The sequence below is a fragment of the Fusarium graminearum genome, chromosome 4, assembly GCF_000240135.3.
Source record: "Fusarium graminearum PH-1 chromosome 4, whole genome shotgun sequence".
NCBI classification, from domain to species: Eukaryota; Fungi; Ascomycota; class Sordariomycetes; order Hypocreales; family Nectriaceae; genus Fusarium; species Fusarium graminearum.
In genome coordinates this window covers 7,885,876-7,912,955 of record NC_026477.1, presented here as the reverse complement: position 1 = coordinate 7,912,955, position 27,080 = coordinate 7,885,876, and the positions used below count along the sequence as shown (strand labels likewise).

Below are 27,080 nucleotides of genomic sequence, written 5' to 3'. Positions count from 1 at the left end.
CATGCATGCCTTTGCCTACGGGTTTAGCGACGACCGCGACACTTACACTTCGAACAGAACCCCCCAGACGACAGCGCGGTGTCAAGCTACACCACCTTAACCCGTCCGCTGAGGACACATCCGAGCCAGATACAGGCATCAACATCATTGCCATCCATGGCCTCGATACACAGTAACCGGAAACCTGGGAGTACAAGAGAGCAGACGGGCGCAAGATCAATTGGCTGGCCGACGAAGGCATGCTCCCTGTAGAGGTTCCCGGCACTCGCATCTTCACATGCGACTGGCCAGCCGAACTGTTCGAAACGAATGACTCGGTCCCGCTCAAGATTGAAGAACTCGCTCTATTCTTGCTCCAAGGCATCTTTGGGTCGAATTCTAAAAGAGATCGACATATTCTTTTTATTGCTTCGTGTCTTGGAGGTGTCATCTTGGTGCAGGCTCTTGTCGCGGCGAAACACGAATATGCTACCGTTCGAGAAGCCACTAGCGGGGTCATTTTTCTCGCGACGCCGTTCCGGGGTACTTCGTTCCAAGACGTAGCCTTATGGGCGCAGCCGGGCCTGTGCGGGGTAGAGGGGTGTACGGGGTGGCGGTGAACTAGTCTAGATCCTTATTGCGGTATACGACTTCGGCACGGGCCGACGGGTGGAGCAAGCTATAGTTAATTAATCCTTCCAACATTTCGCTAGTGGATGGGTTCTAGCCGATCCGGTTCTATCTGCTATTGTACTGAAGCGATTTCAGCGCTGCGATCATGCTTATGTTTGCTCGATCAGAGCTCTTGGACCAACTGGCTAGTCGCCAGCAATATGGCCATTTAGGAGAACGGTGACACGAGCTCAGCTCCCCACGTGACGATGCAAGGCACCAACACAAAGCTCCTCAATCGCGTTCACTTTGTGCCTTTTCCATTCTTCCACAACCACGGAACCACGCCATGGCTTCTAAAGGACCACCTATCGACCGCAGAAGCTTTCGAGTAGCCATTATATGCGCTCTACCCCTCGAGGCCGACGCCGTCAGCCTGCTGTTCGATCACTTTTGGGACAGGGAGCGCGGTCCCTACGGTCGAGCTTATGGCGACATGAATCACTACATCACTGGACGGATCGGGAGGCACGACGTTGTTATGGTTGTTCTTCCGAACATGGGCACCAACAGCGCAGCGGCTGCAACTGCCAGCTTACGATCCAGCTATACTGGTCTAAACCTCGCTCTCCTCGTCGGCATCTGTGCTGGTGTACCCCGCATCGCCAATTTCGATATATGTCTTGGCGACGTTGTAGTCAGTAAAACTATCATCCAATACGACTACGGCAGGCGATATTCCGGGCATTTTGACGTGAAGTGTACTGTTGAAGACAGCCTTGGAAGAGCCAACAAGGACATAAGGAGTCTGCTTGCAGGATTCGAGACGGAGTTTATAAGAAAGTGGCTAAAGGATGATGCGTCGAAATATTTAAAGGATCTGCAGGAAACCGCCAAGAAGGAACAACGCCAAGCCAATTACCAATATCCCGGAACGGATGAAGACAAGCTATATCCTCCGACATACGCTCATAGACATCGAAAGTGGTGCAGCGTATGTGCTAGCGACCCTGACGCCTTTTGTGAATTAGCTTCTAAGGCTTCGTGTGCTGAGACCGGATGCGATTCCGCCCATCTGACTGTCAGGGAGCGCCTGGAGGGAATTATCTCGGGTGGAGATTTTCGGCCAGGGGTGTTCATCGGTCGAATCGGGTCGGGCAACACAGTCATAAAGAGTGGAGAGGATCGAGACCAAATCGCAGCCCAACATAACCTTATTGCGTTCGAGATGGAAGGTGCAGGGGCATGGGACGAAGTTCCTTGTATCGTTGTCAAAGGGATCTACAACTATGCAGATAGCCACAAGAATAAAGCCTGGCAAGACTTTGCCGCCGCTACTGCCGCCGCTGTGGCAAAGGCTATCCTGGGACAATATGCAGCGCATGATGGACATTAAGGTTTGATCCTAAAGAATAGTACACTGTTGCCTCCTGAAGAGGTTTCTTAGTCTAATAGGTGTATAGACTATTATCAAGAAAATAGCCATATAATGAATGGTAACTGATATGGCAGAAACAAGTTATTTACACGAATAGAATTGACTACTGACGACTCACCAGGTAAAACTCGTTAACCATATTATTACATCCCGCTCCCCAAAAATAAACGCTTCACTGGTCATATAACCGTTCTCAATGCACTGGAAGACCGTTTCTTCGGCCAGGAACAGACCCACAGGATGGCGCTTGTCGGTCTAGGAAGGGTCGGCAAGACTCAAATCGCACTGCGTTTTGCCTACCGGATCAAAGAGAAACGACCAGAGTATTCGATCTTCTGGGTGCCAGTTCTGAGCGCTGAAACTGCAGAACGTGCGTATGGGGACATGGCAAAAAAGCTTGGCCTGCAGAAGAGTAGCGAAGACGAGGATGTGAAGGATCTAGTTTGTCAGCACCTCAGCTCAAACAAAGCCGGCAAATGGCTCTTGATCATTGACAATGCCGATGAGGAGGAACTTATCTTTGGATCTGCTGAGAAGCCAGGCTTGGAAGAGTATCTTCCTCAGAACGAGAATGGTATCATCCTTTTGACGACACGGTCTGGCCAAGTCGCCAATGACTTCGCTCAGGCTGACGTGATTTACATCGAGCAAATGGATCAAGAAGAAGCGAAAAACCTTTTCGAGAAGTCTCTAGTTCAAAAACATTTGCTTCGGGACAAAGTAGCGACTGGTGAGCTACTCGCATATTTGACCTTCCTCCCACTGGCTATCACCCAAGCTGCCGCGTATCTCAATCAGAACAGAGCGCCCATACAGACATATTTGGCCCCCTTGAGAAACGCCGAGAAGGAGGATATGAGAATTCTTGAGACAGAGTTCCGTGATAACACTCGATATAAGAATTCCCAAAACGCTGTCGGAACAACGTGGATTGTGTCTTTCCATCAGATGCAAAAGTCAAACCACATTGCTGTTTACATTTTATCATTCATATCTTGCATTGAACCAAAGGCGATTCCCCAATCAATATTACCTGATATGAAGCCTTTCGAGTTAGAAGGGGCCGTTGGCGCACTTTGCAGCTATTCGTTTCTGTCTCGCAGGGAGGGAGGCGATATGTTAGATATGCACAGCCTTGTACACACGGCAACACAGGCTTGGCTTGAGAAACTCGGTCGAGAGAAGCAGGTGTTGAAAGATGCAGTATGCCACGTTGCAGCGAGGTTCCCCACAAAGAATGATGCTCACTATGGCTTGAGAAGGGAGTATCTTCCACACGCGATGCGGCTGCTGAACCGGAACCACGGGGATGAGGCAGTGGAAGTCTATCAGCTTTTCGAAAAGGTTGGAGACTCCTTTGACGCGGATAGACGATTCAAAGAAGCGATAAGGTGTTTCGAGGAGGTATGCCGGTGGAAGCAGGGCTGTCACCCTAAAACAGACCATAGTCGACTTTCATCAGAGCACGCACTTGCAAACGCATACCTTAATGACCGACAGGTCAAGGATGCAATTGAGATACTCAAGCATGTGGTAGAAGTTCGGAAAGAGACACTGGACGAGAAGGACCATAATCGACTTTCATCAGAGCATCAACTTGCAAGCGCATACCTCGATGACCGACAGGTCAAGGATGCAATTGAGATACTCGAGCACGTAGTTGCGATCGAAGCAGAGATACTAGTAGATAATGACCCCAGTCGACAGCTGTTAGTAGATCTATTGCAGGACTGCTTCAAAAGGTTGGAAGTGGCTTCTGATGACAAGGATGTCTGAGGCATCAGCTTCGAAGGCGAAAACGGAATTATCCTTTACAAACTGTTCGTCATTAATCCACCATACACACTGTAACATCTGCGTTATATTTTTTCATTTGTAACGGCTTTCCAACCACCACTATACTTGTAATTCGTAAAAACATTACGAGCAGGCAGGGAAGGACCCGAGGTTCTACGTGTAAAAATGAGATAGGTCGAAGCCTCCATCTGTTGACATGGCTCGAATCTGATCACGCCGTCCATCAGCAAGACGAGGTGGCATGGTGCACGACGTCCAAAGAAGGATCTATACGCCCGTTCTGGATCTATTGACTACATGAGAAAAGAAGGGTGGAATTTGGACAGGCTTACCCATAACTGTCACGTCAGCATTACTGCCTTACACTTATCCACCATCGTTCTAATGCCTCAGGCAGCATCCTGGCCAAGAGGCTCTGGAAAGTGACCTTGGCTAGTGCGCCTACGTACTGTACCACCCCACAATGACCCCACTAGCTTAAATTTATGTTAGTGAGGTATGGTACAGTACTGAGCGAAATTGGCTTCATCTTCCATGGAACTGTTTCTCGAATAGAAGCGCTCGGACCACATAGAGGCAGTATTGATTTATGACTCTTAGCACAGTGTACCTAAATAGAACTAGCCCTAATGGTTGCCGAATTCGGAGGACATGACAAAGATGCTACCAGAACAGGTCCTACTTTGACCATCGAATCATATCTGGAGATTCAAGCTTACGGAACTAGAAACAAAACCAGCAAAAGACTAATCTTTCCACGCGATGCATTTAACGTATCTTATCCAAAAGTGTTACAGTATTCTCAAAATGCACATTTCGAAAACCATAAACAAAGCATCTAATTACAGTACATTTCAGGTTCAGTTTCCAAGCTTTCATCTTTGTTTTACCTTCCTACCCAATAAATTATTAAATTTTCGTATATTTTACAGGAAACTGAACCTGAAATGTACGGTGTCGATCAACTGGTCCAAGTTAGACAGAGCCTCCTTAGTGAGTGGATGACTTGGGCCAAGAACGTGTCGCCGCTTCAGCGCGCAGCTTTCCATCATGGATAGCGCCTCTTCGTGTCGACCTTGACTGTTCCATGTGAGAGCGAGATTATTCATGCTCGTCAGAGTATCCGGATGATCTTCTCCAAGCTTCGCCTTGCGAGTCTCTATCACCTGAACTTCTAGCTTCTCTGCCTCCTCCCATCGGCCTTGGTTCGAGTATGTCGATGCGAGGTTGTTTATGCTCATCAGAGTATCCGGATGATCTTCTCCAAGCTTTACCCTGCGAGTCTCCATTACCTGCATAAATAGCTTCTCTGCTTCTTCCCATCGACCTTGGTTTAAGTATATCGATGCGAGGTTGCCTATACTTATCAGAGTATCCAGATGATCTTCTCTAAGCTTTGCCTTCTGAGTCTCTATCACCTGTATCTGTAGCTTCTCTGCTTCTTCCCATCGGCCTTGGTTTAAGTATGTCGATGCGAGGTTGTTTATGCTCATCAGAGTATCCGGATGATCTTCTCCAAGCTTCGCCTTGCGAGTCTCTATCACCTGAACTTCTAGCTTCTCTGCCTCCTCCCATCGGCCTTGGTTCGAGTATGTCGATGCGAGATTGCCTATACTTATCAGAGTATCCAGATGATCTTCTCCAAGCTTCGCCTTCTGAGTCTCTATTACCTGCATAAATAGCTTCTCTGCTTCTTCCCATCGACCTTGGTTTAAGTATGTCGATGCGAGATTGCCTATACTTATCAGAGTATCCAGATGATCTTCTCCAAGCTTCGCCTTCTGAGTCTCTATTACCTGCATAAATAGCTTCTCTGCTTCTTCCCATCGGCCTTGGTTTAAGTATGTCAATGCGAGATTGCCTATACTTATCAGAGTATCCAGATGATCTTCTCCAAGCTTCGCCTTCTGAGTCTCCATCACCTGCATAAATAGCTTCTCTGCTTCTTCCCATCGGCCTTGTCCAGAGTATATCGCTCCAAGCAATGATGTACTCGCCAGACTTGCCTCATTATCCTTCCCCAGCAACTTTTCACGAGTTCTTCTCGCTTTAGAAGTTATCTGCTCTGCCACGACATATCTGCCTTGTAGCCACGCATACCTTCCGCCGTTGTGTAAAAGGCCTGACCATGTCTTCTTGAGACTTTCCTCGTTTGGCCGGTACTCGACTGCGGCTTCAACGTGGGCGAAGAGCGCTCGGCATACTGTCCAGTTCTCGTACTCCCCTATTGGAAACGAACTCGCCATTACAGTGATATACTGCTCTAGAAACTTGTCCTGAAGTCCCTGAGCTTTCAGCCATCTCCGCATCGCCAGCTGCACAAGTCTATGCATCTCGAACGCATTTGCATCACCGCTTAGCACGATAAGATAATAATCCCGTAGTATTTGTATATCATCGTCGAATTCATGTTCAACCTCATCATCGCTGCCTTGAGACTCCGAATCGGTGATGTCTTCGGGATTTATCGATTGTGCAGCGTTGTGACTATCTTTGGGAGGCCTAAGGAGCGACTCAGGGATCCCTTGCCGATTGAAGAAGCTCATTAATGAAAGAAGGTCCGCGGCTGACGGTCTCCTGGAGCGGACGTGATCGAATGACACTTGCCACGTGGTAAGTATGGCGTTTGACGCGCCTCCATCCTGGCGAAGGTCTCGACGCAGGTCACCGGCGTCGTGACTGAGAAGCTTCGCTCTCTTGCTTTCGCTCTGTCGAAACTCAGTGAGGTATTGTACAAGCGAGGTTCGCGGCGCCCGCATTTGGATATACGCTGCAGCCTGGCTTATGGCAAGCGGGACAAATTCGAGTGATCTCACTAAGTCGGCTGCGGCATTCGCATCCGACAGTGTACCGAGTCTGTTCTCTAGGAGCACCAGAGCCTCTTCCTGTGTCATGGGACCAATTTCATGGATCGCTTCATAGGCGCCGGTCAACCTGAACGCCAGGTCCCTGTTACGTGTGGTGATGAGAATAGATCCATTTGGACTTTGCGGCAGATACTCCATCAGCTTCGGCCCGTTATCGTTGCCTCCACTGGTGCTGTGCAACACGTCGGAGTCGTCGGCACTGTCGAGAACTAAGAGCCATTTGCCGTTTCGTTCATTGGATAGCCAGTCGAACACAAGCTGGAGAACGTCGGCATCGGGACGATTGCGACCCATCAGTTTGACTTTGTCGGCAATCGACTTAAATCCTTCGATGATGCGGGCCTGTGTGCTACCATGGACCCAGAACACCCATGCTTCGGCCGGGGTGGCCGCAAACCGATGGGCGAACTCAATGGCTAGCTGGGACTTTCTGTCTCTCTATCAGAACTTGCCGGGGTATTTATTTGCTTTTGAAAACATACCCTACACCACCAAGTCCTACTATAGCGACGCGACTGGCTGGCTCGGAACATTGGCGGCCGATCTGGTCGAGGATGTCTCCACGGTCGACGAATGTAGGATCGTGAAGGTAAGGGATCGACGGGAATGGAGGCGGGGTCGATTCTAACGGCTCTAGAAGGGATATTAGCAGAATCCACCCTCGAATGAGCGCTAGCTTAGCGGTAACGTACCCGGTGGAAGGTTGAAAGTCGCTTGGATCGGTGCGTTGCTGTGACCCACTTGAACTCCCCGGTTCCCATCTCCAAACGTCATTGAAGAAACGCATTCTGCCATGGTGGAATTGATCGCAAGACGTTACAGTGATCTGGTAGCATCAAGATGCGCATTTCTAGCTGGCAAATTCGGCCGAGTTAGGTCACGACTGGCTCACGTGATTGCTGCCCAATCTGACATCAACCCCTCTTCACGCTCGACACAATGGAGATCCTGAAAGACATCGCTACAGCGGTGGACTTTCAACGATGGACCCTTTAAGCATTACAGCTAGCGTCGTGGGAGTTGCTGTGCCGGCTTTACAATGCGCGCAGCAGTTACGAAAAACGATTCAAGCCATTCTCGATGCGCCTAGCGAGATCGCATCACTTGGAGAAGAGCTGCTGACCATCGAGCAAGCCATTACCTCTATTCAAGAGGTATCTGATCAACAGTGGCAGTCCCTGGGTGAATCTGTGGTCTCCCAATCCAAGACTGGAATGAACCTATGCAGAAAGTCATGCAGCAAGTTTCAAGCCGGCATCAAGCATCGGACTCGTCATGGCGAAGATGGAAAACTATCTTGGCGTGACCGAACTGCAATCGGCCTTTTCGGACAGGATCAGATAAAGTCCACGTCATCTCAGCTCCAGAACTGCAAAGGCACGCTTACTTCAGTCGTCAGCATTGCGAATCTGTAAGTGCACCTACTGGTGAACACAGGGTATTACAGTGCTAACAGAAAGATAGCCATAGTTCCCTTCAACAGACGAGCGCAATCGAAGAAATGATGAGGATGGTGTCGATTAAGGGGACCGAGATTGCGAAAGCAGTTTCGACCACTGAAAGGCAGCTAGATGAGGTGAGCGCTAGGCTGGAAAAGCTTCAGCTTGCGTTGTTACAAGAAGTCAAGGAGGATCCCGAAGAGAGAAGCGCCAAAGACCAAGTGGAGACTGAGAAATTTGCTTTACAGCAATCTCTCAAACTACTCAGAGCTCTGAACGAAAACGTACAATCGGCAGCCAAAGATATGAGGAAGGGCCAAGGTCAGGTCGTCAATACGATGAGCTTCGGTAACCATAACGAAGGTGTACAAGCCGGAATCAGTAATGCTCCTATAACCTATTCTAGAGGCAAGAATAGGGACGATTAGGCGATATTACTAGATATTTAACGTTGGACACGGATATATATATCATTGGCCAACCACGAGTGCCAAACGTATGAAGAGTGAGTGGGTGGGGACGGAGACAGGGCCCGGCACAGTTGATGACCAATCGACTCGCAGCCTTGACCTCTCGGGTGCTCATTACGCCGTGATCCGAAAGGAGAAGAAGCAGACGGTATCTGAAATACCAGGCAGAAAGAACAGGGGCCGACGCCGTCTCGTCTACGTGGCATTTGCCGAGCTGTCAGTTTGCCCCTTCAGGTCGATGTATTGCCAATGGCGCCTAACATTGCAGAGTCGCAGCATCTGCTGATTCGAGACATGATTCTCAGCAAGTCACAGGATGGAGTATCACCCAAGGATGACAAAATCGCAGCGACCACCGGTTGCTCAACCCGTACTGTACGCACGATCCGATCGAACCTGCGTCGTTTCGGAACCACGCGAGCGCCACCTAATAAAACCGGTAGGCCCAAGACCATCACACCTAATATGTTCACTGCCCTTTCCGACCGGCTTGCTAATCGTCCCTGGATGCGCCTGACCGATATGGCCGCTTTTCTTCGTAAGGAGTTCGATGTTGATGTGTCCCGTTTCAGTCTCAGCAGGGCCTTGAGGTCTGCTGAGTGGCGTAAAAAGGTGACTCGAAACGTAGAAAAGGAACGTAATGCGGACCTGCGAGAGGAACATGTATACGAAAGATCCGAGTACCGTTCATACCAACTGGTTTTTATAGATGAGAGCGGCTGTGACAGGAGTATCGGGACCAAGCACAAAGGCTGGGCTCCTCGAGGAGTTACCCCTATACAGGTCAAGAGATTCCACCGCGGTCGGAGGTTTCAGATCCTTCCCGCGTACAGTCAAGATGGAGTGATTCATTTCCGGGTCTTTGAAGGATCGACCGATAGTGAGATCTTTGAGAATTTTGTTGAAGAGCTTCTGCCATACTGTGGCAGGTGGCCCGAGCCTAGATCGGTGCTGATCATGGATAACGCCACATTTCATCACTCGGAGAAGATCCAACGTTTGTGCGATGAAGCAGGCGTGGTGCTGAAGTTCCTGCCACCCTACTCGCCTGACTTGAACCCAATCGAGGAGTACTTTGGGGAACTCAAAACGTACATCAAGCAGGTTTGGGACGAGTACGAGGATGTGATCCGACACAATTTTGGGCTTTTCTTGGAGGAGTGTGTTCGGACTGTAGGCGAGCGACAAATGAGCGCTCGGGGCCACTTCAGACGCGCGGGGATCTCCATTGAAGAACAGCCGAGTTGAAATGCATGTTGATCCTACATAATAGATTAAAAGAAAGAAGTGCTACAGTGCGCTCTAGAATTCATCATACTGATCAAGGAAAAGTTTTACGTCCCGCACCCAGCGCCTTGCAACACCCTCCATGATCCCGTGATCGATGTAAAATTGCGCATCTTGGTCGCTGTAGAGAAGCTCTAGGTCAAGACCTTTGTCCAGCGTCAAGTCGCGAGCCAGCTGGTACTGCTGTTTTTGGGTCTCACTTCTGACCTTTGAGCCATGCCATACGCAGTATTGCATGACTGCGTCGTTCCGCATGCCAGGTATATTAAAGCAAGAAGATTCGGCATGACCTGAGGAGTCACTTATTACCTCTAGGGTTGATCTTTCCTGGCCGTACAGTGGGGTTTGACCTGGGTGCACAGGGATATAATTATTAATTACCATGGGTAACTGGCCATCCTGAGGGTTTTCTGGATCTTGCCGTCTCCTCTTGCGGCTCGTCTGCTGTTGCTCCTCAGCATACAACTGTGCACGAATATCTTGTGGCACATCATCATGAGTCTGGAACTGGCAACCTTGTTGCACCCGCTTGACCAAGCTCCTCAGATGGTGACTCAAGAGCTTGTAATGCTTTCTTCCATCAGGGTCTTGCCAACAGTACGGGCCACGATCACATGGAGGTCCGGGACATCGCAAAAGGCTATGCACCTGCCTCCACGGATCGGGTCCGCCTGATGTCCCTTGCTCTGCATCAAGCCGGGCGTTCCGTTCCGCTAGCTGATAAGCGCTAGCCCCGCGTCCAGCGCTGCGGGCCGTTTTGCCACTCTCCAAGTAGCTGAACGCAACCTGGATCCTTATCTTCTTCCCGTTACAGGTTAGATGGCTCCATGCTTGCAGCTGTCTTTCTACGACCAGCTAATCAATCATCAACTCATCAAACCGTTTAGTTATATCTCGCTCGGATCGATCGGTGACAGACATGGTGATTGTGGTTGCATCAGCCTTACAGGGCTCGTTAGATCTTGTTTTCTCTACTAGTCTTTCTAGCTCTGGCCGTAAAGTATGGTCCCAGAAGTCGCCTGGAGCTAGAGCGATGTCTTGAACAATAGAAACGTCGCCAAGCAAACTGAGCAAGGTCATCTTCCACTCAAGCGCATAGTGTATATAAGAGGGAGGCTGGTCGTCGTATCGCTGATCTGGATCCCATTCAGTCAAGGGCAAGAAAGGAAGCGTCTGTGGAACGGGTCGGAGCTGGCTTGGTTGGGAGAGGCCCGCCCGTCGCGGCAGCTGACTCGGCTGGTCTGGGACATCGGTAAGTTGATCTTCGAGATCATCGTCACTAAAACAGTCTTGGAGGGAATCCTTATCTGCATCCATGGTTTGGTCAGTGAGCGCTTGCCAGGAAGGTTCTGGGCTAGGCGACCTCGATGATTTGGCAAAGTAGTGAGCCAGTTTAATAGGTAGTTTTGCAGGTCTAGCTACAATAAAAAAAATATTATCGTAGAAACTGAGGGTACGGCATTATCCATATGTTAACGCGGGAAAAAAACCGTTCGTGGCGATGGGTTCAAGAAGAATGGGAAGATGGCTTCGGCACAGACGTAAGCGATCGGTGAAAATCATCTTGTACTCTGCGTTGCGTTTTGCACGGACTTCGACCCATGTCAGCGTTGACTGTTCTGAACCATAAAGAGACTACATGAGGGTACTTGAATCTACCTGGGGCGCTGACGGTCAGCGTTTGGTAAGGCCAAAATAAGCTGTTTTCTCAGGCTAAACGATGGGCCAATTCTGGTCACCGGCATAAGCAGTGTACCGAAGAGTTCTCCTATGTACCTAACCTCCAGGGTAAAACATGCCAAAAGTGTGTGAATGGAAGCCAATTTCGCTCGCAATTGTAACTGAACCTGAAAATTACTGTAGCAACAATCATGAACGAAGCGACTTACCTCGTGGTCCTTTTCTCTTCTGCAGAGCTCGAGATACTGCCTCTGGCATGTACTGGCGATGGCAACTTGATGAATGTTGAACTGTTCTCCAATCTTCTCTCCAGGCTCGCCGCCAGGCATAGGCGATGTTGTCCCTGATGTATCCTGTTCCATTGGGACCACTGGTTTTGTCTGTGTGGATCCAGCAGTCTGTAGCGCTCTCGCTCTGCTCTCCGGGGTAGGTATTGAGTCGATCGCGGCACCATTGGCGACCTAGTTGTATCAGCTTTCTGGTGCTGTTGTCGCCCTCTTCAGGCACTGCGATAAGCGCCGTGAGTGCATTGTCGACTACACTTTGGCAGGATTGCAGAACGGATGCAGAACTGTCGGCTCGACTGGCAGCACTGACAGGTGACGAAGGTGGACGCTTGGGCTCGGTCAGGATCTGTCGGACATCGTTCTAAAATAATCTGGCATGATCTTGACTTCCGGGGGGGTGGGGGGGGGGGGGCAGAGTTAAAAGAAGTTCTTCAGGCCGCTGGGCAAGGTTGTCGACATTGGGAGTTTGTTGAGACATAATGATAGATCTCAGTTTAAGCGTAAAGAGTAAAGGGGGACGTTGAAGTTAAACGGCAAAGTGCAAACTGTATGAAGAGTGTAATGAGTTAAGAAAGAAGTCAAAGTTGAACGGTAGATGTATGACTTATTTATACCTAAGATTACTACAATATCTCGGGCTATGAATCAGAACTGTATACAAGTAATTCATATGATTCATGCGACGTATTCGTCTGTGCTTATGATTCACGGACACGCGCACGCGCACTCAATTGATACGTGACAGTATCTGATATCTCCGTGATTCATAAGTGCAGATGAAGATATTACATGAATCATATGAATCACATGCGTACGACGTTTCTCGCTACGTAACTATTCCTGGGTAGTCCGTCTCGATGTCGGGGATACGATGTACAGCAATTCGCTATGGAATCAATTGTCATAGAGCAGGGAGGAAAAAACAATATAGCAAATTTAGCAAACAGCGACAACTTGAAAAGGTGCTGCCACTGGACATATTGCAACTGAACGGGCTGTGAAGCTGTGGACCGTCTGTTCATCGCATTGATTTCTATCTAATCTTGACTTAATAATACTTTTGTGTCTGAGCAAAATGCATACCTGCGGCAAAGTGGAAGAGTTTGGCTGCAACCACTGTACGCTCTCGCTTGGAGTACTCGACCAAACGTTCATACAGTTCAGCAAGAGGAATGATCTCTCGTTGAATGTGCTCTCCATCATCCAGTCTCTGCTCGGGCTCCTCCTCATTCTCACTCAATTGAACCTCGACCATTGCCAGTTGCATGTTGGCGTTTGTCATTCCGGGATCGGCAGCTTGTGCAGGGCTGACGCTCAAAACCCTGCAATCATAGCCAGTCTCCTCTTTGAATTCTCTGACAGCTGCTTCTTCGGCTGTTTCCTCGGCATCAATGAGCCCAGCGGGCCATTCAATCGTGTAGGCGTCCAGAGGTGGTCTGTACTGGATGACGAGCAGAGTTGAGGCGGGCTTGGATGGGTGGAGGAGGATGTTTCCCATTGCTACAGCATCAACGCCAGATTTGCCTCTTGTCTTTCGTGTTGCGACCTCCCATGTTCGCTCTTTGCCGACTTGGTCGACGTATTCGATCTTCTTGAGCGTTATCCACTTGGCGTCTTGGAGTGACAGGTCCGAGGTTTTTGTGATGACCGGTTCTTGTGTTTTGTGAGACATGGTGAAGATCCTGCTGACAAAGGGTGGAGGCGATGAGGTTTGAAGGTCCGAAGGAGAGACATGAGAGAAGAGGAGTTGGTGATGTTGAGAGCGGGGCAATTCATTGTGAGGGGATAGTGTGATCACAGTGCATGCACTGTCTTGCGCCATTGATGTCTCGGTCAACAATACTGCAACTCGCAGCTCCCAACTTCGAGGGCGTTGGGAGCATTTCCAAGATGGCGTCATATGGAAATACTCACTCTCGTCTTTGTTCTTGAGGAGCTTGGTATTCGTCAGTGCAATTACTTCTCATCAGGGAGGTACTGGGATTCAATGTACTGTTGAGAGACTGGACATTGTACTAACTAACTGAGTTCATGGATAAATAACATCAGAGTATAGTCTAAGTTGCGTAAGTTAGACAAAGGTTTTCATCTCTTATGCTTTGAGCGGTCAGGTCAGTGTTCCTAACATGGTATCTGCAGCAGCAGCAACAACTTATCATGAGTGAACCTATTGAACTCTCTTCTGATCATATCGCACGACCGCTTGGCACAAAACCTCTGCTCCAATAGCGCACTCCTCAGGTGTAGAGTACTCTTCCGGGTTATGGCTTACTCCTCCTTTACATGGGATGAAGATCATAGTTGTTGGACAGTGTTTGTTAGTGTACACGCTGTCATGACCAGCACCGCTCGAAATGTCTACCGCAGCATCTTTCCCGAGAACAGACTCGGCAGAATCCCTCACAGCTTGAATACAATCTGGGTGAAACTTGGTTGCCGTTGAGATCGTGTCTGTTCGCCATGTGAGGGAGAGAGGAAGTGCTGGTGTTGAGCCTGCGAGTAACCCATCCACGTCTGTTCCGCTGGCCAAGAGATCGAAATCGCGACGGAGGTCCTTCTCAAGCTCTTCAACTATCTCGTTCGAGGGTGATCGTATGTCAAGACTGAAGCTGACGTGGCCGGGGATGGTGTTGGTGCTTCCAGGAGTAAGGTTGAGAATTCCCGTCGATGTAAGTGCCTTGTGCTTGGTCGCTAGCCGATGTGAGTGAGTTATGAGTCTTGCAGCGAGGAGAAGAGCATCTGCTCTATCAGAGAAAGGAGTTGAACCGGTGTGTGCATCTAACTAATTAGCAAGGCCACGCTTCGTCTGGAAAAAACACATACCTCGTCCAGTAATGTCAATAGTGAACCACTTGTAAGCCTGTACACCTTGTACAACTCCAATCTTCTTCTGCGCCCGTTCAAGAATCGGGCCTTGTTCAATATGAAGTTCGAAATGAGCACCAATTGGTGAGGATTTATAGCTGGCTGGTGTTTCACCAAGATACCCTATTCTTTCCAACTCTGACTTGACTGTTGCGTTTCCAGCAACCTCTTTCAGACTGTGTGCTCTTTCTTGGGTAATGGATTCTGCCCAGACTCCAGACGCCATCATGCTGATTGGAAACCGAGCACCCTCCTCACTGTGTGGTCAGTATTGTTCATTCTTGGACTGAAGACTTACTTGGTCCAATTCACCACACCAACTGGATACTCTGTCTCTACATCGTGCTCCTGGAGAACCTTGAGCATTTCGATACCAGCATGTACGCCCAGAATCCCATCATATCTTCCACCCGAAGGCTGGGTGTCTAGATGGCTTCCTGCCAACGTCGGTGGTCCTTCTTTGCGACCGGGACGCACTGCGAAGATGTTTCCCATAGAATCAGTCGTCACTTTGCAACCCAGGTCCTCTGTGGTTTTGACAAACCAATCTCGGACCTGCTTATCTGAATCTGAAAGAGCCAGACGCGACATGCCTGTATCAGTTGGTTTGCTAATCTAGTTAGCCTGTTATTTGGTTGAGGAATGCAGACTGGATCACTTACTCTCCCCATTTGAGGCCAGTTCCCCATTTGCAAGTGTCGTGTAAAGCCTCCATCAATCTTGATTGGTCAACTTTGAGCTTCTTCAAGTCTGTAGCTGTCATATCTCGAGTTGATATGTATCTGCGAAAGGTGAAAAGATGTCTGGGTACGCAGCCCAGGTGCCGAAGTGATGTGCGAGTAGCCATTTTGTAGAACACCGATGGGCCAAGTTCTTGAGGGATAGTTTCTCTATTCTGATATTGTGTACTTATATATTTGCGTCATGTTCTCGGAGGGAGTCGGTTATCGGAGGAGCTGATGTCAACGCCTTCTTACAACAAATGCCCCGCTTCCTGAATAGGCAATAAATACATGGATCTTCTGTCCGATATGAAAGTCGAGTCCAGAGTTAGATAGTTTGCGATATGGACACAGAGCAAATAATAGCCAATGCTTTGCTTGTAAATCTGTGCAAAACACTTACTTCAAGCATGATTATAGACGGACTAATCAACCACAGTCCTCCTCATACATTCATGTGAGGAACCAGAGCTGATGTAACCTCGTCGCCAGGAGCTGAAGAACAGCCCGAAGTTGGTTGAGACCTCACGACTTTTCCGTTGCTCAACAACATCCCAGTGACTCTTGAATCTCGGCATCAAACATCAAGTTGAGCTCTATGGACCGATTGCCACCGTTTGGTACCCAGGCTTGGTGAGAGACTCCCTGCCAGCATACGATGCCATTCTGACAGTACTTGCCGAGACTCGCGACCAGGAATTTCACTCAGGCGGAGTATCAGGGTAATATAAGGCAATATTCAGCGTCAAGGACCCCAGGCATAGGTAGGTGGTTGGTATCATAAAGCTTCACAATGCGTCGCCATGTCGTGCTGTGATGAGTCAATTATCTCAAGCTATGCTCTATCCAGCACTGCGAGTTCTTACTCAATGATGGGATAGGTAAAATAAGTCGCTTCTTCAAGCTGCCACTGTTATGTTTTTGAACGAGTGGCGTGGGACGATCATACAAACACAAGATGCTTATACGTCCCATCTGCATATTCCAATCCAATCCAATACGGATCAAAGCATTAGCTTAACCACTCGTTGCAATTGTGATCTCCTGCTTGTGGTCCTGTCGACTGCACAACATGTCATACTAAAGCCCAGTTTGTAAATAACAGAAAACTCGACGTCGAATCTTTAGGTTCTCAACATGAATAACCTGAGAGATCTGACCTAAATAACTTGAACTGACCTACTGATTTCGTCTCTTATGCTTTCAGAGTCTCAAGTTTCATATACCCCAAGTCCAGGCAAACTGAGTAAATTGCTGTTCTGTACAATGAACAGAAACTGTAATGATGATCATGATACATAAAAGAAAGGACCAGGATACATGCTGTGCCGACTACAAACGACTATGATTGACAGATGATCAACGACATCGTGGTCCAATTGCACCCCTTCCAGTGCCAGCACACGCAGCAAACATTGACAAGTTCATTCATGCCTGTTCTAAGCCACGACCACAACGCCAACCCATGCAACGCCAGAGACTAAATCATCTTTTTGCTCTGCCACCTCCTGGCATACCGGGCATGCCAGGCATACCACCACCGCCGCCCATACCCATCTGTCGCATCATGGCTTGCATATCCATGCCGCCAGGCATGCCGGGCATACCACCACCTCCTCCTCCACCAAGCATCTTCATCAAGCTTCCCATATCAGGCATACCTCCAGCACCGCCTGCACCTCCCATACTCTGTAGTCTCTTTTGCATGGCTGCTAATTGTTGTGCCTTATTACCACCACCCATGGCTTGCTGTGCTCTCTGCATGTTCTTCATGTTGCCACCCATCTTCTTGGCCATGCCAGCCATCATTCGCTGTTGGGTGAGGAGATCTTCGACTTCTCGTACTGATGTACCCGAGCCGCGGGCAATTCGTGTCATTCGAGTCGGTTGGTCGATGAGAATCTTGCCGTCGGAGTCGAGTTCCTTGTCGGTCATGGAATCGCAGATGTAGATCATTCGCTTGAGTTTGGCACCACCTTCCTCGTCGTCCATACCCTGCATCATGTTGCTCATACCAGGAATCATGCCAGCCATCTTTGACAGAGGGCCCATCTTCATAATGTTGGAAAGCTGGTCCCTCAAGTCGCGGACTGTAAAGATACCTTCCTGAATATGCTTGATGGTGTCTTTCTGGTTGAGGTTGAGACTTTGGACGTGCTCCATCAATCCAGCCATGTCGCCCATGCCAAGCAGCTTTTGCACGAATTGTTGAGGAGCAAACTTTTCGAAATCCAGCATATGTTCACCAGTTCCGATAAACACAATGGGGGTGTGCGTGGCTGCAACAGCAGAAATGGCACCACCTCCGTGTGCGTGACCGTCTGTCTTGGTGATGATGATGGCTCCGAAATCAGCAGCTTCCTTGAACGCCTTCGCTTGTGACTCGGCTTGTTGACCGATCGATGCGTCGAGGACCATGATCGTTTCGTCAGGCTTGATGGCTTCTTGAATGTCCACCATCTCCTGGAACAGAGCAGACTCTTGGCGATGGCGACCTGACGTGTCGACAATGATGACTTCGAATCTCTCTTTCTTGAATTGGTCGACACCAGCGCGGGCGACTTCGGCGGGATCAGTCTCGGTGAGGGAACCATAGTAGGGAATCTTGGCCTTGGTAGCGTTCTGCTTCAGCTGATCAAAAGCACCGGCTCGGAAGGTGTCGGCACAGACCAAACAAGCCTTGAAGCCTCTCGACTGGTAGTGTCGCGCGAGCTTTGTACAGGTCGTTGTCTTTCCGGCACCCTGGAGACCGACAAACATGATGACATTGCTCTTGCCCTTCTTTGGTCGGAACGGTTCGGCGTGGGGATCGACGAGTTTGACGAGTTCATCGAAGACGGCTTTTTGGATCAGGCGCTTCTTGTTCACGGCGGGGGGGAGTTCTTTGAAGTTGACTGTCGTTTTGATGGACTTTCGCAATTGGCCGACGAGTTTCACGTTGACGTCTGCTTCGAGGAGAGCGGCGCAGATCTCCTTGAGCATGCCATCAAAGGCCTGGACAGGTAGTCAGTTAGCAGAGTGGCGAATTGAGAGCGACGGGCGTACCTTTTCATCGAGGTTTTGCTCTCGTGTGAGATTTGTGACCGCCGCGTTGATGCGACGGCCGAGATCTTGAAGAACCATGGCGTTTAATTAATTGCGACTTGAATGTCGCGGGGTATCTGATGATGGAGGATTGAGTGTGGCCACGATCAAGATGTGGAGGTGGGGTTCGGGATAGAGTTTATCCGAGACGGTGCCGAGATAACGACAACGGGAGTAATTGCCTTGCAGGGTAATTGTAGCCTGGGAGAGGTGCATATAAGATCAAGAGACACAACAACTCCAATACCACGTACATATCCATTTGCAGATCAATTGACATCATGGGTCGTCACAACTTACAGTATCCCAAAGACTCCATCAATACCATCAAACGGTACAAAGTCCACGGTGTTTATGACCTCGAAACTGTCCATACTATCGTCAACACATGTCCAATCCTTCATGTCTCATTCAATTCACCATCTCAACCATTCCCAATCGTTCTTCCCATGATAGGGCAACTGGGATCGTTCGAGCGCCCGAGTGCTGATCTGGGTGATCCATTGGAACTTTACCTACATGGCTATGTGTCTTCGAGGATAATGAACCTCGCCCAGTCCTCAACAGTCGACGGAGAAGAGGTCCAAGGAATGCCGGTCTGCGTCGCAGCATCTCACGTCGACGGACTTGTCTTGACTCTAGCAACCTTTTCGCACAACTACAACTATCGCTCCGCAATGCTCTTCGGATACGCAACCACTGTGAAGTCAGACGAGGAAAAGCTATACGCTATGGAACTAATCTCCAACAGTGTGGTGACTGATCGATGGAGACATACCCGTCAACCCCCTCTGGCGTCAGAGATGCAAAGCACCAACATCTTGAAAGTCAAAATTGTCTCGGCAAGTGCCAAGATCAGTGCGGGTTCGACCACGGATGACAAAAGTGACATGGAAAACAATGAACTGGTGACTTCGACATGGACAGGAGTGCTGCCTGTGTATCAAACAATCGGGGATCCTATTCCAGGACCATACAACACAGCCCAAGTTCCTGATCATGTCAACAACTTTGTGGCGGATACAAACGATGAACGAAAGCAAAGATCTTTGAGGGCGGCAGAGGGTGAACGACGGGCATCATAGATTGATATCATGGCAGAGCTCTGTATATCCTTCACTCCGCGACCCTTTTGGGTTCAATATCACCAACCAGTTGTCTAGTTACATTGTTGTAAACCCCTCCAAAATGTACCCGGAACCCTTGGCCATCATGAGCATGTAGCTTAGCTGATACCTCACCATCAGTATCGGACCTAATTCCTACCCTTAGTCTACCCAACGACTGTCAGGGTCGGCTTTTTCATCGCCTTCCATTCTTGCAATCCGTCCGCTGGCTTGAATCATGCGGAACACTTCCTTGAACACTCTCTGGTTTGTTCGTGGCTCCTCCCAGCCTTCGCTCAGGTCAGGGTCAAAACAAATGTGCGACTTATAGTCTGGCGTCTTGATGTTGCCGAAGATTAGAAGGCTGGACCTCTGGCGCGTCAATGCTACATTGAGATTGCGCTCTTCTGCGACAAACATCGGACCAGTTTCTGTATCAACGCACAGAGCTAGCACGACAATTTGAGCTTCACGACCCTGAAACCTGTTGAACGTAGTGAACTCTACGCCCCTGAGCACCGATTCCTTCCTGAACCTTCTACCAAGTGCGCCGATGTTTGCTCGGTATGGGGTCAGAACGACAATGTCTTCAGTAGGCACCTTCAGCTTGCAAATCATTTTGACAAGAAGCTTCGCAATAACGTCTGCTTGTCGCGGGTTGAGTCGGGAAAGACTGTCCGGATATTCTCTGCATGGACAATCGACGCAGTCGAAGAAAACTGGCTGTAGTGTGTTTTCGGGCGAGGGCTTGATCCGATACTCGGTCTTGAGATACTCCTCGACTTTCAGCCCAAGACTGAAGTTTTTGGGGTGGCACAAAGGACTGTATTTAAAATGAGGAACTAAAGTCCTGTAAACACTGTTCAATGAGAGATCGAAAATTCCCTCTGCCATCCGATGCTGAGTGTAGAGATGGAAAACGGGCCACCCAAGATGGATGAACCACGAGAGCCAAGAAATCTTCGCAAACTGGGCAAATCTGTTGGTGGGGATAGGGTCCGGAAGAGGCTGATGTACACCGTCGCGCCTGTCGTGCTTCTTTCGATTGCCATGAAACAACTCAAACGCAGTTGTAAGATTTGGGTCGAGCTGCTTCGGATCGCCGATGGCAACCATGGGTCGAGGTGTGTTGCCATATACCAATAAACCATCAGAACAAAACATCGTGGCAGCTTCGTCAAAAACAACCGCACGAGCTTTTTTGTTGTTGAATGATTGGTAGATCCAGGAAATAGACGTTGCGGGAGTGGTTGCAACAACATCCGCGCATCCTACCACGAGTTCCATCAACTGAATTAGTGTTTTTTTGTGCGACTACTTTGTGACAATGGACTTGTAGGCGACAGGAGACTCAAAACCTTTGGCAAGTTTTAAGAGCTGTCGGGATTTCAAAAGTTCTGGGTCGTTTGGTGTCGAAGATGGCTCAATAAGTGCATTCAACCTCTGTTGAAGGTTCCAGAGCTCGATGTTGTCGTCTGCAGACAACCTTGGTACTCTTTTTGATCCTAGCACGCGCAGTGTCCACCAGCACAAGGAACGGCTGAATTTCCAGGGGGATGGGTTCCAAATAGCATCCTCCTTGAATGGTATGTTGAGCAAAGCCATTGTGCAATTCTCGACCTCGATACCGAGACTGTATCCCCTCAATAACATGAGGTGCTTGACGTCACTTCCGAGTAACGTTCCGATTATAGTCTGAGCCATTCCATCGATGCGTTCGACGATGTTGTCGGTGGCGCCATTGGAGGCTGCAGCGACGTACACATGCTTGATAGATTTGTTGAGGCACATAAGTATCACAACGATCGAAGCAAGATGGGACTTGCCGGTCCCAGGGGGTCCGGACACTAGCCCAAGACCAAGATGCAACTTGCCAAAATATCGGCGTACCCTTTCCTTGTCATTCTCAAAAACATGTTTCAGACAAGCATCTCGGACATCAACTGGGATACCGTCGAAAATGTCAAAAGAAGGAAGCTCGACATTGACGCCTTGTTTCTGTAGCGACCAGAGACCTTGACCGATGAGCAACTCGTTGAAAATTGCCTGCTTGCTGGAGGCGCGGGGGTCTGCCTCCATCGTTGAAGGTGAGATCTTCGGACTGCTCAAATGGTTGATGGCGAATACCCGCAATGACTCACTATGGAGATTCAAGTGGCAGTGAAATACCACGGTCCTCCGTTTCAAGTCATCGCCCGTGCCTTCATACTTGGGATAACTGAAAGGGCAAAACTTATGGCTGCGTGAGTTATCTTCTGGTCGCTTGAGAAGCAGCGGGAGCCTGCGCTTGAGATCCACTCCGCGAAGATGATCCGATGAAGCAAATGTCAGATGCGAAGCTTCCCAAGATACACTCCAAGGCACGTCTTTTGATGGCTTGAACGTTACCTCCAGCTTAATAGCATCTCCGTGAAGAGCGCGACGGGCTGCGCGCCAATGGTGAGGCCGCTATCTCGAAGTGTCAGATGTCGTCGGTTTGTATGAATGATTGATTCACTTACGAATATTTTGTCGGGCTCTAATAAGCACACAAACTGAGTTGTCTTCTCAGCAGGTTCCTCGCCGACTCTCCAAATCAGGCATGGTAACTCCATCTCGGCAACATCTTCCAACGCATCGTTAAAGTCCCAGACGTCTTGGACGTGCATTTGAGTTAGGGCTGTGTCTCTCTCGTTTGCATTCTCAAATCGGACTCGAGGGCTGAACGCAATACCTCTGAGGTTAGGGACCTGCTTTCTGTACTGTGATATGTCCCATTTGTGTCTGTTAATTAAAATTTACTGTTAGTGAAAATGCAAGAGGCGAATGGAGGGGTAGAAGCCAAAGCGCGAGTACTCACACTTCTCCGTAACCAAACGTCTCCGGCTTTCGGTGAGCTTTAAGGTAGGGGAGATACGGAGCGAATCAAGTCTCCTCGACAAGAATGGTGAAATCCTTTCGGCGAAAGATCTCGGAGAGACTGGCAACTCCGCAAATCTGGGTTTCTTGATTAACATAGCCGTCGACCGTTGCGTTCACGCCGTGGAAGGAGGTTCCAAAGCCGTTGATACGAGGACCACAAGCCTTGTCAGTTGTAGGGGTGAGTGTCAGTACCCGGAAGCCTTCCGTTTTGTCGCGGCTCACGTAACTCTCAAAGGCTTTTGCCTCGTTGTCGGTTAGTTCGCGAACGTTAGTGCTGGATCCAAGAAGCTCGATGGTAATATGGTGAAGGGTAGAGGCTGTCATCTCTAGGTCTGAGCTGTACCAAGCCTACACACTTCGGTCTGTGTCTCGTGGAAAAGACAGGCGAATGCCCTTTTCAGTGAGGTTGACGAAGACAGATTTGTCATCGGTAGCGACTGAAGGAATACATCCCCAAACACCTTCTTTCGAAGGGTCGGGGATGAGAAGGGTGCATCGAATCTGCGGCGAAAACTTGACCATGACTCAAGACAGATGATGTTGAGAGAGAGGATCAAGGCGAGCCAGAAGTTGTGAAGAAAGGAGCGGGGAAGGAGATGAAGGTGTGAGAGGAGGGAAATGAATTTTCTCCCCTCAGCTCCAGGCAGCAGCTCTGATTCAGAGGCAACTGCGCTCTCATGAGGGGGTACAGGAAATTAAGGCCAGTAGAGCAAAGGCAGTTCAAGTTCTCTCTTTTGGACTGGCAGTTACTGATACTGGCAATCAGCCCAGCTGTCAGTCTCCTCCTTTTAGTTTCGTTGGCCACATTCTTACCGTCGACCGTCCGCATACCATCAGTAGATGACTCACAATTCTTTGACACATCTTGATATCTTATTGTACGATATCCTTAGATCCCAATGTCTTCCAACGGATACGTCTTATCTGACGAATCCGTATAGAGGTCATGGATGTTGTCTTGGAACTGGCCATGTATGCGCCGGGCTAGCGATGTCATGACACTCCGACTGAGCAACTCTGGTGTTCTCTGCTTACTCTTCCAATTGTGACTCACAAAAATACCTTGGCACTTGCATTGCCCTTCAGCCGTAAACTCGTTACCGTTAGCATGGCTGCATGGTATGTTCTTCACGTCGTGCGTTCTGTTGAACTCATAACGAATATAGTGTGAGAAGGCACTCTGCTCATGCGCCCACTTGAAATTCCAATGCTCGCAACCAGGAATGCTCCTGGGGCAGTCCTCCCATCGCTCGTACATTTCTTGGGTGCGCTGGCTGGCTTGAGATATGACAAATCCGGTGTTGAGGACTAGGTTGCCTCGAGTGTCATAATCGATCTTTATGTCAAGGTCATAAGCCATGGCAACCAAGGTTTCTTCTGGCCTGATGTCCCATAGGTTCATGAGCCACTCTATTGGCAAATTGAGATGAGTGAAAACTGCATCAGAGTCGAGAGATATGACGAAATCGTGTGTCTTGAGGGCCTCCTTGGCAATTGCAGGTTTGACCCAAGTACCGTGACGGTCAGGGTAGTCGGCTGCTCGTACTAGACGGTAATCGTATCCGTGGATCATAGCGTACAAGTAGTGATTGAGATGTCCACCTGTCCGTCCATGGAGGGTTGGGAAGTGTAAAGGACGTTTGTCTAGGATTGTATTTTCTTCGGTCGTGTTGAGACGTGTGTCTGTATCAATAAGAATAACCTTCTTGCCTAGAGGCTTCTTCCATCGCATTTGGCTTGTTGGTACTTCAAAGCGCTCTCCCTTGTCAGTCACAAATATTCGGTCGTCGATTGGATGTATTAGAGGCTTCCATAGTTCAGCAAGCAACAGTTGAAGATCTGTTTGTCGATTAATGATGCCATTTTGGTCAGGTCCATCTGTGTGAATCTCCTCATGATAGTTCGATTTGGCGGTATCCGTTATCTGTAGTTGCAGAGGCCGGTACCTTTGTAAATTCGTGTTGTCAGCATAACCCTCTGATATACATAACAGGGAAGGTAGAGGAAGGCATACCCTTGGGAGTAAGATACAAAGATGACGAAGATGTACAGAATCAAGATACTAAGTCCGATGAAAGAGCAAATCCTCAAGGAACGCGTGGAGCTTTGCAAGATGACCATTCTTTCACTTGTTTTACGAACTCCAGATTTGTAGAGCTACTGCAAAGATGGCAAAACGAAAGCTTTGGCAGAAGAGTATCATAAAGAAAAGCAGAGCTGGCTGAACCATTTAACAAACACGAAGAGATTCAAAGGGAACAACGAGTGTCACTTCTTTTCAGCTGTCTTCCACAAGTTACAAGATTGCCTGTACCAGAGAATGTTACTCAAAGGGAGGTTCAAGGCTGGTTTAAACCCCCTTGCTCTCTTTTAGTTTAGATAAATTATCGCAAGGCAATGTAGACACGCAAGAGATACGTATAACAGAAAGGACAGCATTCTGGTGTATACTCCATCTCCCTCAAAGCTTAATAACTTTGCACTGTCTGGAAACTGTTGGTTAAATGGAATGAATTAGATATTAATCCTAAGCAGGGAGAGACATAGATGGAATTCGTCAAGGGTGAATTGGTCCGTCTTCTTGGTGGCGCTCCAATGTCTCAGGCTAAATAAACTGATATTTGTTGCCAACGACATTTCATCCCTTTTCAATAACAATGTAGATCATATATATGCTTATTATTTTTAACCCCTTGCTTTCCCAGCCGTCTTCCGGTCTCTAGCCCAAAATATTTTAACCTCGTCAAACTCAACCTTCCGAACCAGAGCATCTTGAGGGCATCCAGATCCCTCTTTTCGTCGACCACTCTCAAGGCTCCGACAGTCCGCTGAAGTGCTGAAGCTGTCCATGACTTACGGTCGTCATCATGGGCTACCTGTATCTGCGTCGAGGTAGCAGGCAGAGGGTGGTCCTACTAGCCATCGGCATTCTGGTATCATTCGGGCTGATAATGCACACTTGGCCATTTTATTCCTCATCGACTAGGTTCAAGTGAGCGAGGCCTCTCAACTTCAACATGCCAGCAAATCAGTTGTAGCTCACCAGTGTTTAGATCGTCCTTCTCGACTTTGCCAATAGAGCGGGCGGGAAATACATCGGAGCTAATGCATCATCTATGGGAGCCTTTTCTTCACGACATCAATGCTACTCACTTTGTCACGAGAGAAGGTTACCAGTACACGATCGGAGAGAGAAATCATCGCTGGAGGGAGCCTTTGAAGAAGAAGTTGCTCATTCTGGACGTGGACACTCGGCTTGACACAGGCGCTGGCACCCTCTTGAACAAATCACCATTAAACCCCAGCGAACTGACAGGGAGGTCGGGTGGGATGATGAACCACTATCTCTACGGTACATTATTTTCTCCTCTCTCTTTTCTTTTCTTGACTTGAAATATTCTTCTGACATCTCCTCTCGCCAGCTATGATCCACGGTTATGACTATCAGTTCATTCGAGCTCCCAACTATTACAAACGACATGGAACATGGGTAAAGGTCCCTATGATCAAGCAGGCACTTGGGACTTATGAAACTGTTGTCTTTCTCGATACGGATGCTGTCTTTGTGTATCCTGAGATTCCCTTTGAATGGTTGATGAGTCTGTGGAACATTACGGATGAGACCCTAGTCGCCATGTCCAACGACCCAGATAGTCCGAGAAATCGTGATGGAAAAGGTTTGGTGATGATGAACACAGGCTTCATCATTGCTCGACAAAGCACCCGAACTCTGAGCCTCTTCCACGATTGGAATCAGTGCCCGACCGAGACGAAATATGAAGGTTGTAAAAGGTGGATGAAGGATTGGGCACACGAGCAAGCAGCCTTCTCCAACCATGTCCGCTACGACTATTCGACAGATGACGTACGCGCGATTCCACGCAAGGACGGAAATGGAGGTGACGGGGTATTTATTCGTCATAATTGGTTCCATAAGGATTCTCCTGCGAAAGATTTGCGTCAGCTACTTCTTGATATACTGGTGAAACGGATACAGGCAGGTTTTCATCATGACTTGGATAATTTCCTAGACGCAAGTCATTATACTCATCGGTTTAATAAACTTGATAGCATGTAGGAATTAATGGTTAGAGATAAAGCTCAAGCGGAGTGGGCGTTTGGATTGAATTCATTTGTTTTGTTTCGAGGTATTTACCACAAGGTCCAAGATACTATTCGTGCTTACAGAGTACAAGCTCTCATTAAGCACAGTCCCCTTGTTGCCAAGAACGGTTCAACGCTCGAATCGCCACATTCCCTGAAATTCGGAACTATTTAGATCTTCAGTATGTCACCCATCTACCGTCAATAGCCAGTCGGAGCGCCACAAGATCAACGACGCTCAAATCCACCTCGTCTGATCAGTCCGAGTCATTGTCGCCACATGGAAGCCCATCTAAACCCTTGCTGAAATGCAACAAAGTTCAGCGCCAATCGCTAGCGTCGTTGATCTCAAACGGTAGATCCAGTCAAGTCCGCTGCCCAAAAGCTTAGCCTTTTCTTTTAAACGTCGCCCTTGTCTCTATTTCTGTATTTCTCCAATTCT

The 27,080-nt window shown here is 48.8% G+C and overlaps 14 protein-coding genes across 14 annotated transcripts; 6 read left to right on the top strand and 8 right to left on the bottom strand.

The window, feature by feature from the left end:
- Positions 1 to 940: 940 nt before the first annotated feature.
- FGSG_08958 (uncharacterized protein) lies at positions 941 to 1,987 on the top strand (the record flags this gene model as incomplete). The annotated part of the gene is made up of 1 exon (XM_011330555.1): positions 941 to 1,987. The coding sequence occupies one exon, from the start codon at positions 941 to 943 to the stop codon at positions 1,985 to 1,987; it is 1,047 nt and encodes a 348-aa protein (XP_011328857.1).
- A 282-nt stretch (positions 1,988 to 2,269) lies between these two features.
- FGSG_08959 (uncharacterized protein) lies at positions 2,270 to 3,805 on the top strand (the record flags this gene model as incomplete). Its single annotated transcript, XM_011330554.1, has 2 exons — positions 2,270 to 3,433; positions 3,530 to 3,805. The coding sequence occupies 2 exons, from the start codon at positions 2,270 to 2,272 to the stop codon at positions 3,803 to 3,805; spliced, it is 1,440 nt and encodes a 479-aa protein (XP_011328856.1).
- A 947-nt stretch (positions 3,806 to 4,752) lies between these two features.
- FGSG_08960 (uncharacterized protein) lies at positions 4,753 to 7,488 on the bottom strand (the record flags this gene model as incomplete). Its single annotated transcript, XM_011330553.1, has 3 exons — positions 4,753 to 7,123; positions 7,176 to 7,326; positions 7,386 to 7,488. 3 exons carry the CDS (start codon positions 7,486 to 7,488, stop codon positions 4,753 to 4,755), a joined length of 2,625 nt encoding a protein of 874 aa, XP_011328855.1.
- Positions 7,489 to 7,664: 176 nt separating this feature from the next.
- Positions 7,665 to 8,611, top strand: FGSG_08961 (uncharacterized protein). Its single transcript, XM_011330552.1, has 2 exons — positions 7,665 to 8,104; positions 8,158 to 8,611. The coding sequence occupies exons 1-2, from the start codon at positions 7,677 to 7,679 to the stop codon at positions 8,558 to 8,560; spliced, it is 831 nt and encodes a 276-aa protein (XP_011328854.1). The 5' UTR covers positions 7,665 to 7,676; the 3' UTR covers positions 8,561 to 8,611.
- A 240-nt stretch (positions 8,612 to 8,851) lies between these two features.
- Positions 8,852 to 9,850, top strand: FGSG_08962 (uncharacterized protein; the record flags this gene model as incomplete). Its single annotated transcript, XM_011330551.1, has 1 exon — positions 8,852 to 9,850. The coding sequence occupies one exon, from the start codon at positions 8,852 to 8,854 to the stop codon at positions 9,848 to 9,850; it is 999 nt and encodes a 332-aa protein (XP_011328853.1).
- A 1,774-nt stretch (positions 9,851 to 11,624) lies between these two features.
- Positions 11,625 to 12,415, bottom strand: FGSG_13481 (uncharacterized protein; the record flags this gene model as incomplete). The annotated part of the gene is made up of 2 exons (XM_011330550.1): positions 11,779 to 12,415; positions 11,625 to 11,657 (listed from the first exon to the last, which is right to left on the bottom strand). The coding sequence occupies exons 1-2, from the start codon at positions 11,929 to 11,931 to the stop codon at positions 11,625 to 11,627; spliced, it is 186 nt and encodes a 61-aa protein (XP_011328852.1). The 5' UTR covers positions 11,932 to 12,415.
- Positions 12,416 to 12,904: 489 nt separating this feature from the next.
- Positions 12,905 to 13,678, bottom strand: FGSG_13482 (uncharacterized protein; the record flags this gene model as incomplete). Its single annotated transcript, XM_011330549.1, has 1 exon — positions 12,905 to 13,678. One exon carries the CDS (start codon positions 13,676 to 13,678, stop codon positions 12,905 to 12,907), a length of 774 nt encoding a protein of 257 aa, XP_011328851.1.
- A 338-nt stretch (positions 13,679 to 14,016) lies between these two features.
- Positions 14,017 to 15,568, bottom strand: FGSG_13483 (beta-alanine synthase; the record flags this gene model as incomplete). Its single annotated transcript, XM_011330548.1, has 4 exons — positions 14,017 to 14,634; positions 14,680 to 14,978; positions 15,020 to 15,331; positions 15,384 to 15,568. 4 exons carry the CDS (start codon positions 15,566 to 15,568, stop codon positions 14,024 to 14,026), a joined length of 1,407 nt encoding a protein of 468 aa, XP_011328850.1. The 3' UTR covers positions 14,017 to 14,023.
- Positions 15,569 to 16,701: 1,133 nt separating this feature from the next.
- Positions 16,702 to 18,566, bottom strand: FGSG_08964 (signal recognition particle 54 kDa protein; the record flags this gene model as incomplete). Its single annotated transcript, XM_011330547.1, has 2 exons — positions 16,702 to 18,416; positions 18,489 to 18,566. The coding sequence occupies 2 exons, from the start codon at positions 18,564 to 18,566 to the stop codon at positions 16,929 to 16,931; spliced, it is 1,566 nt and encodes a 521-aa protein (XP_011328849.1). The 3' UTR covers positions 16,702 to 16,928.
- Positions 18,567 to 18,808: 242 nt separating this feature from the next.
- Positions 18,809 to 19,612, top strand: FGSG_08965 (uncharacterized protein; the record flags this gene model as incomplete). The annotated part of the gene is made up of 1 exon (XM_011330546.1): positions 18,809 to 19,612. One exon carries the CDS (start codon positions 18,809 to 18,811, stop codon positions 19,610 to 19,612), a length of 804 nt encoding a protein of 267 aa, XP_011328848.1.
- A 183-nt stretch (positions 19,613 to 19,795) lies between these two features.
- Positions 19,796 to 20,251, bottom strand: FGSG_13484 (uncharacterized protein; the record flags this gene model as incomplete). The annotated part of the gene is made up of 1 exon (XM_011330545.1): positions 19,796 to 20,251. One exon carries the CDS (start codon positions 20,249 to 20,251, stop codon positions 19,796 to 19,798), a length of 456 nt encoding a protein of 151 aa, XP_011328847.1.
- Positions 20,252 to 20,947: 696 nt separating this feature from the next.
- FGSG_13485 (uncharacterized protein) lies at positions 20,948 to 21,712 on the bottom strand (the record flags this gene model as incomplete). The annotated part of the gene is made up of 1 exon (XM_011330544.1): positions 20,948 to 21,712. The coding sequence occupies one exon, from the start codon at positions 21,710 to 21,712 to the stop codon at positions 20,948 to 20,950; it is 765 nt and encodes a 254-aa protein (XP_011328846.1).
- A 1,711-nt stretch (positions 21,713 to 23,423) lies between these two features.
- On the bottom strand, positions 23,424 to 24,107 carry FGSG_13486 (uncharacterized protein; the record flags this gene model as incomplete). The annotated part of the gene is made up of 1 exon (XM_011330543.1): positions 23,424 to 24,107. The coding sequence occupies one exon, from the start codon at positions 24,105 to 24,107 to the stop codon at positions 23,424 to 23,426; it is 684 nt and encodes a 227-aa protein (XP_011328845.1).
- Positions 24,108 to 25,401: 1,294 nt separating this feature from the next.
- On the top strand, positions 25,402 to 26,612 carry FGSG_08967 (uncharacterized protein; the record flags this gene model as incomplete). The annotated part of the gene is made up of 3 exons (XM_011330542.1): positions 25,402 to 25,526; positions 25,588 to 25,886; positions 25,957 to 26,612. 3 exons carry the CDS (start codon positions 25,402 to 25,404, stop codon positions 26,610 to 26,612), a joined length of 1,080 nt encoding a protein of 359 aa, XP_011328844.1.
- Between the last annotated feature and the right edge of the window lie 468 nt (positions 26,613 to 27,080).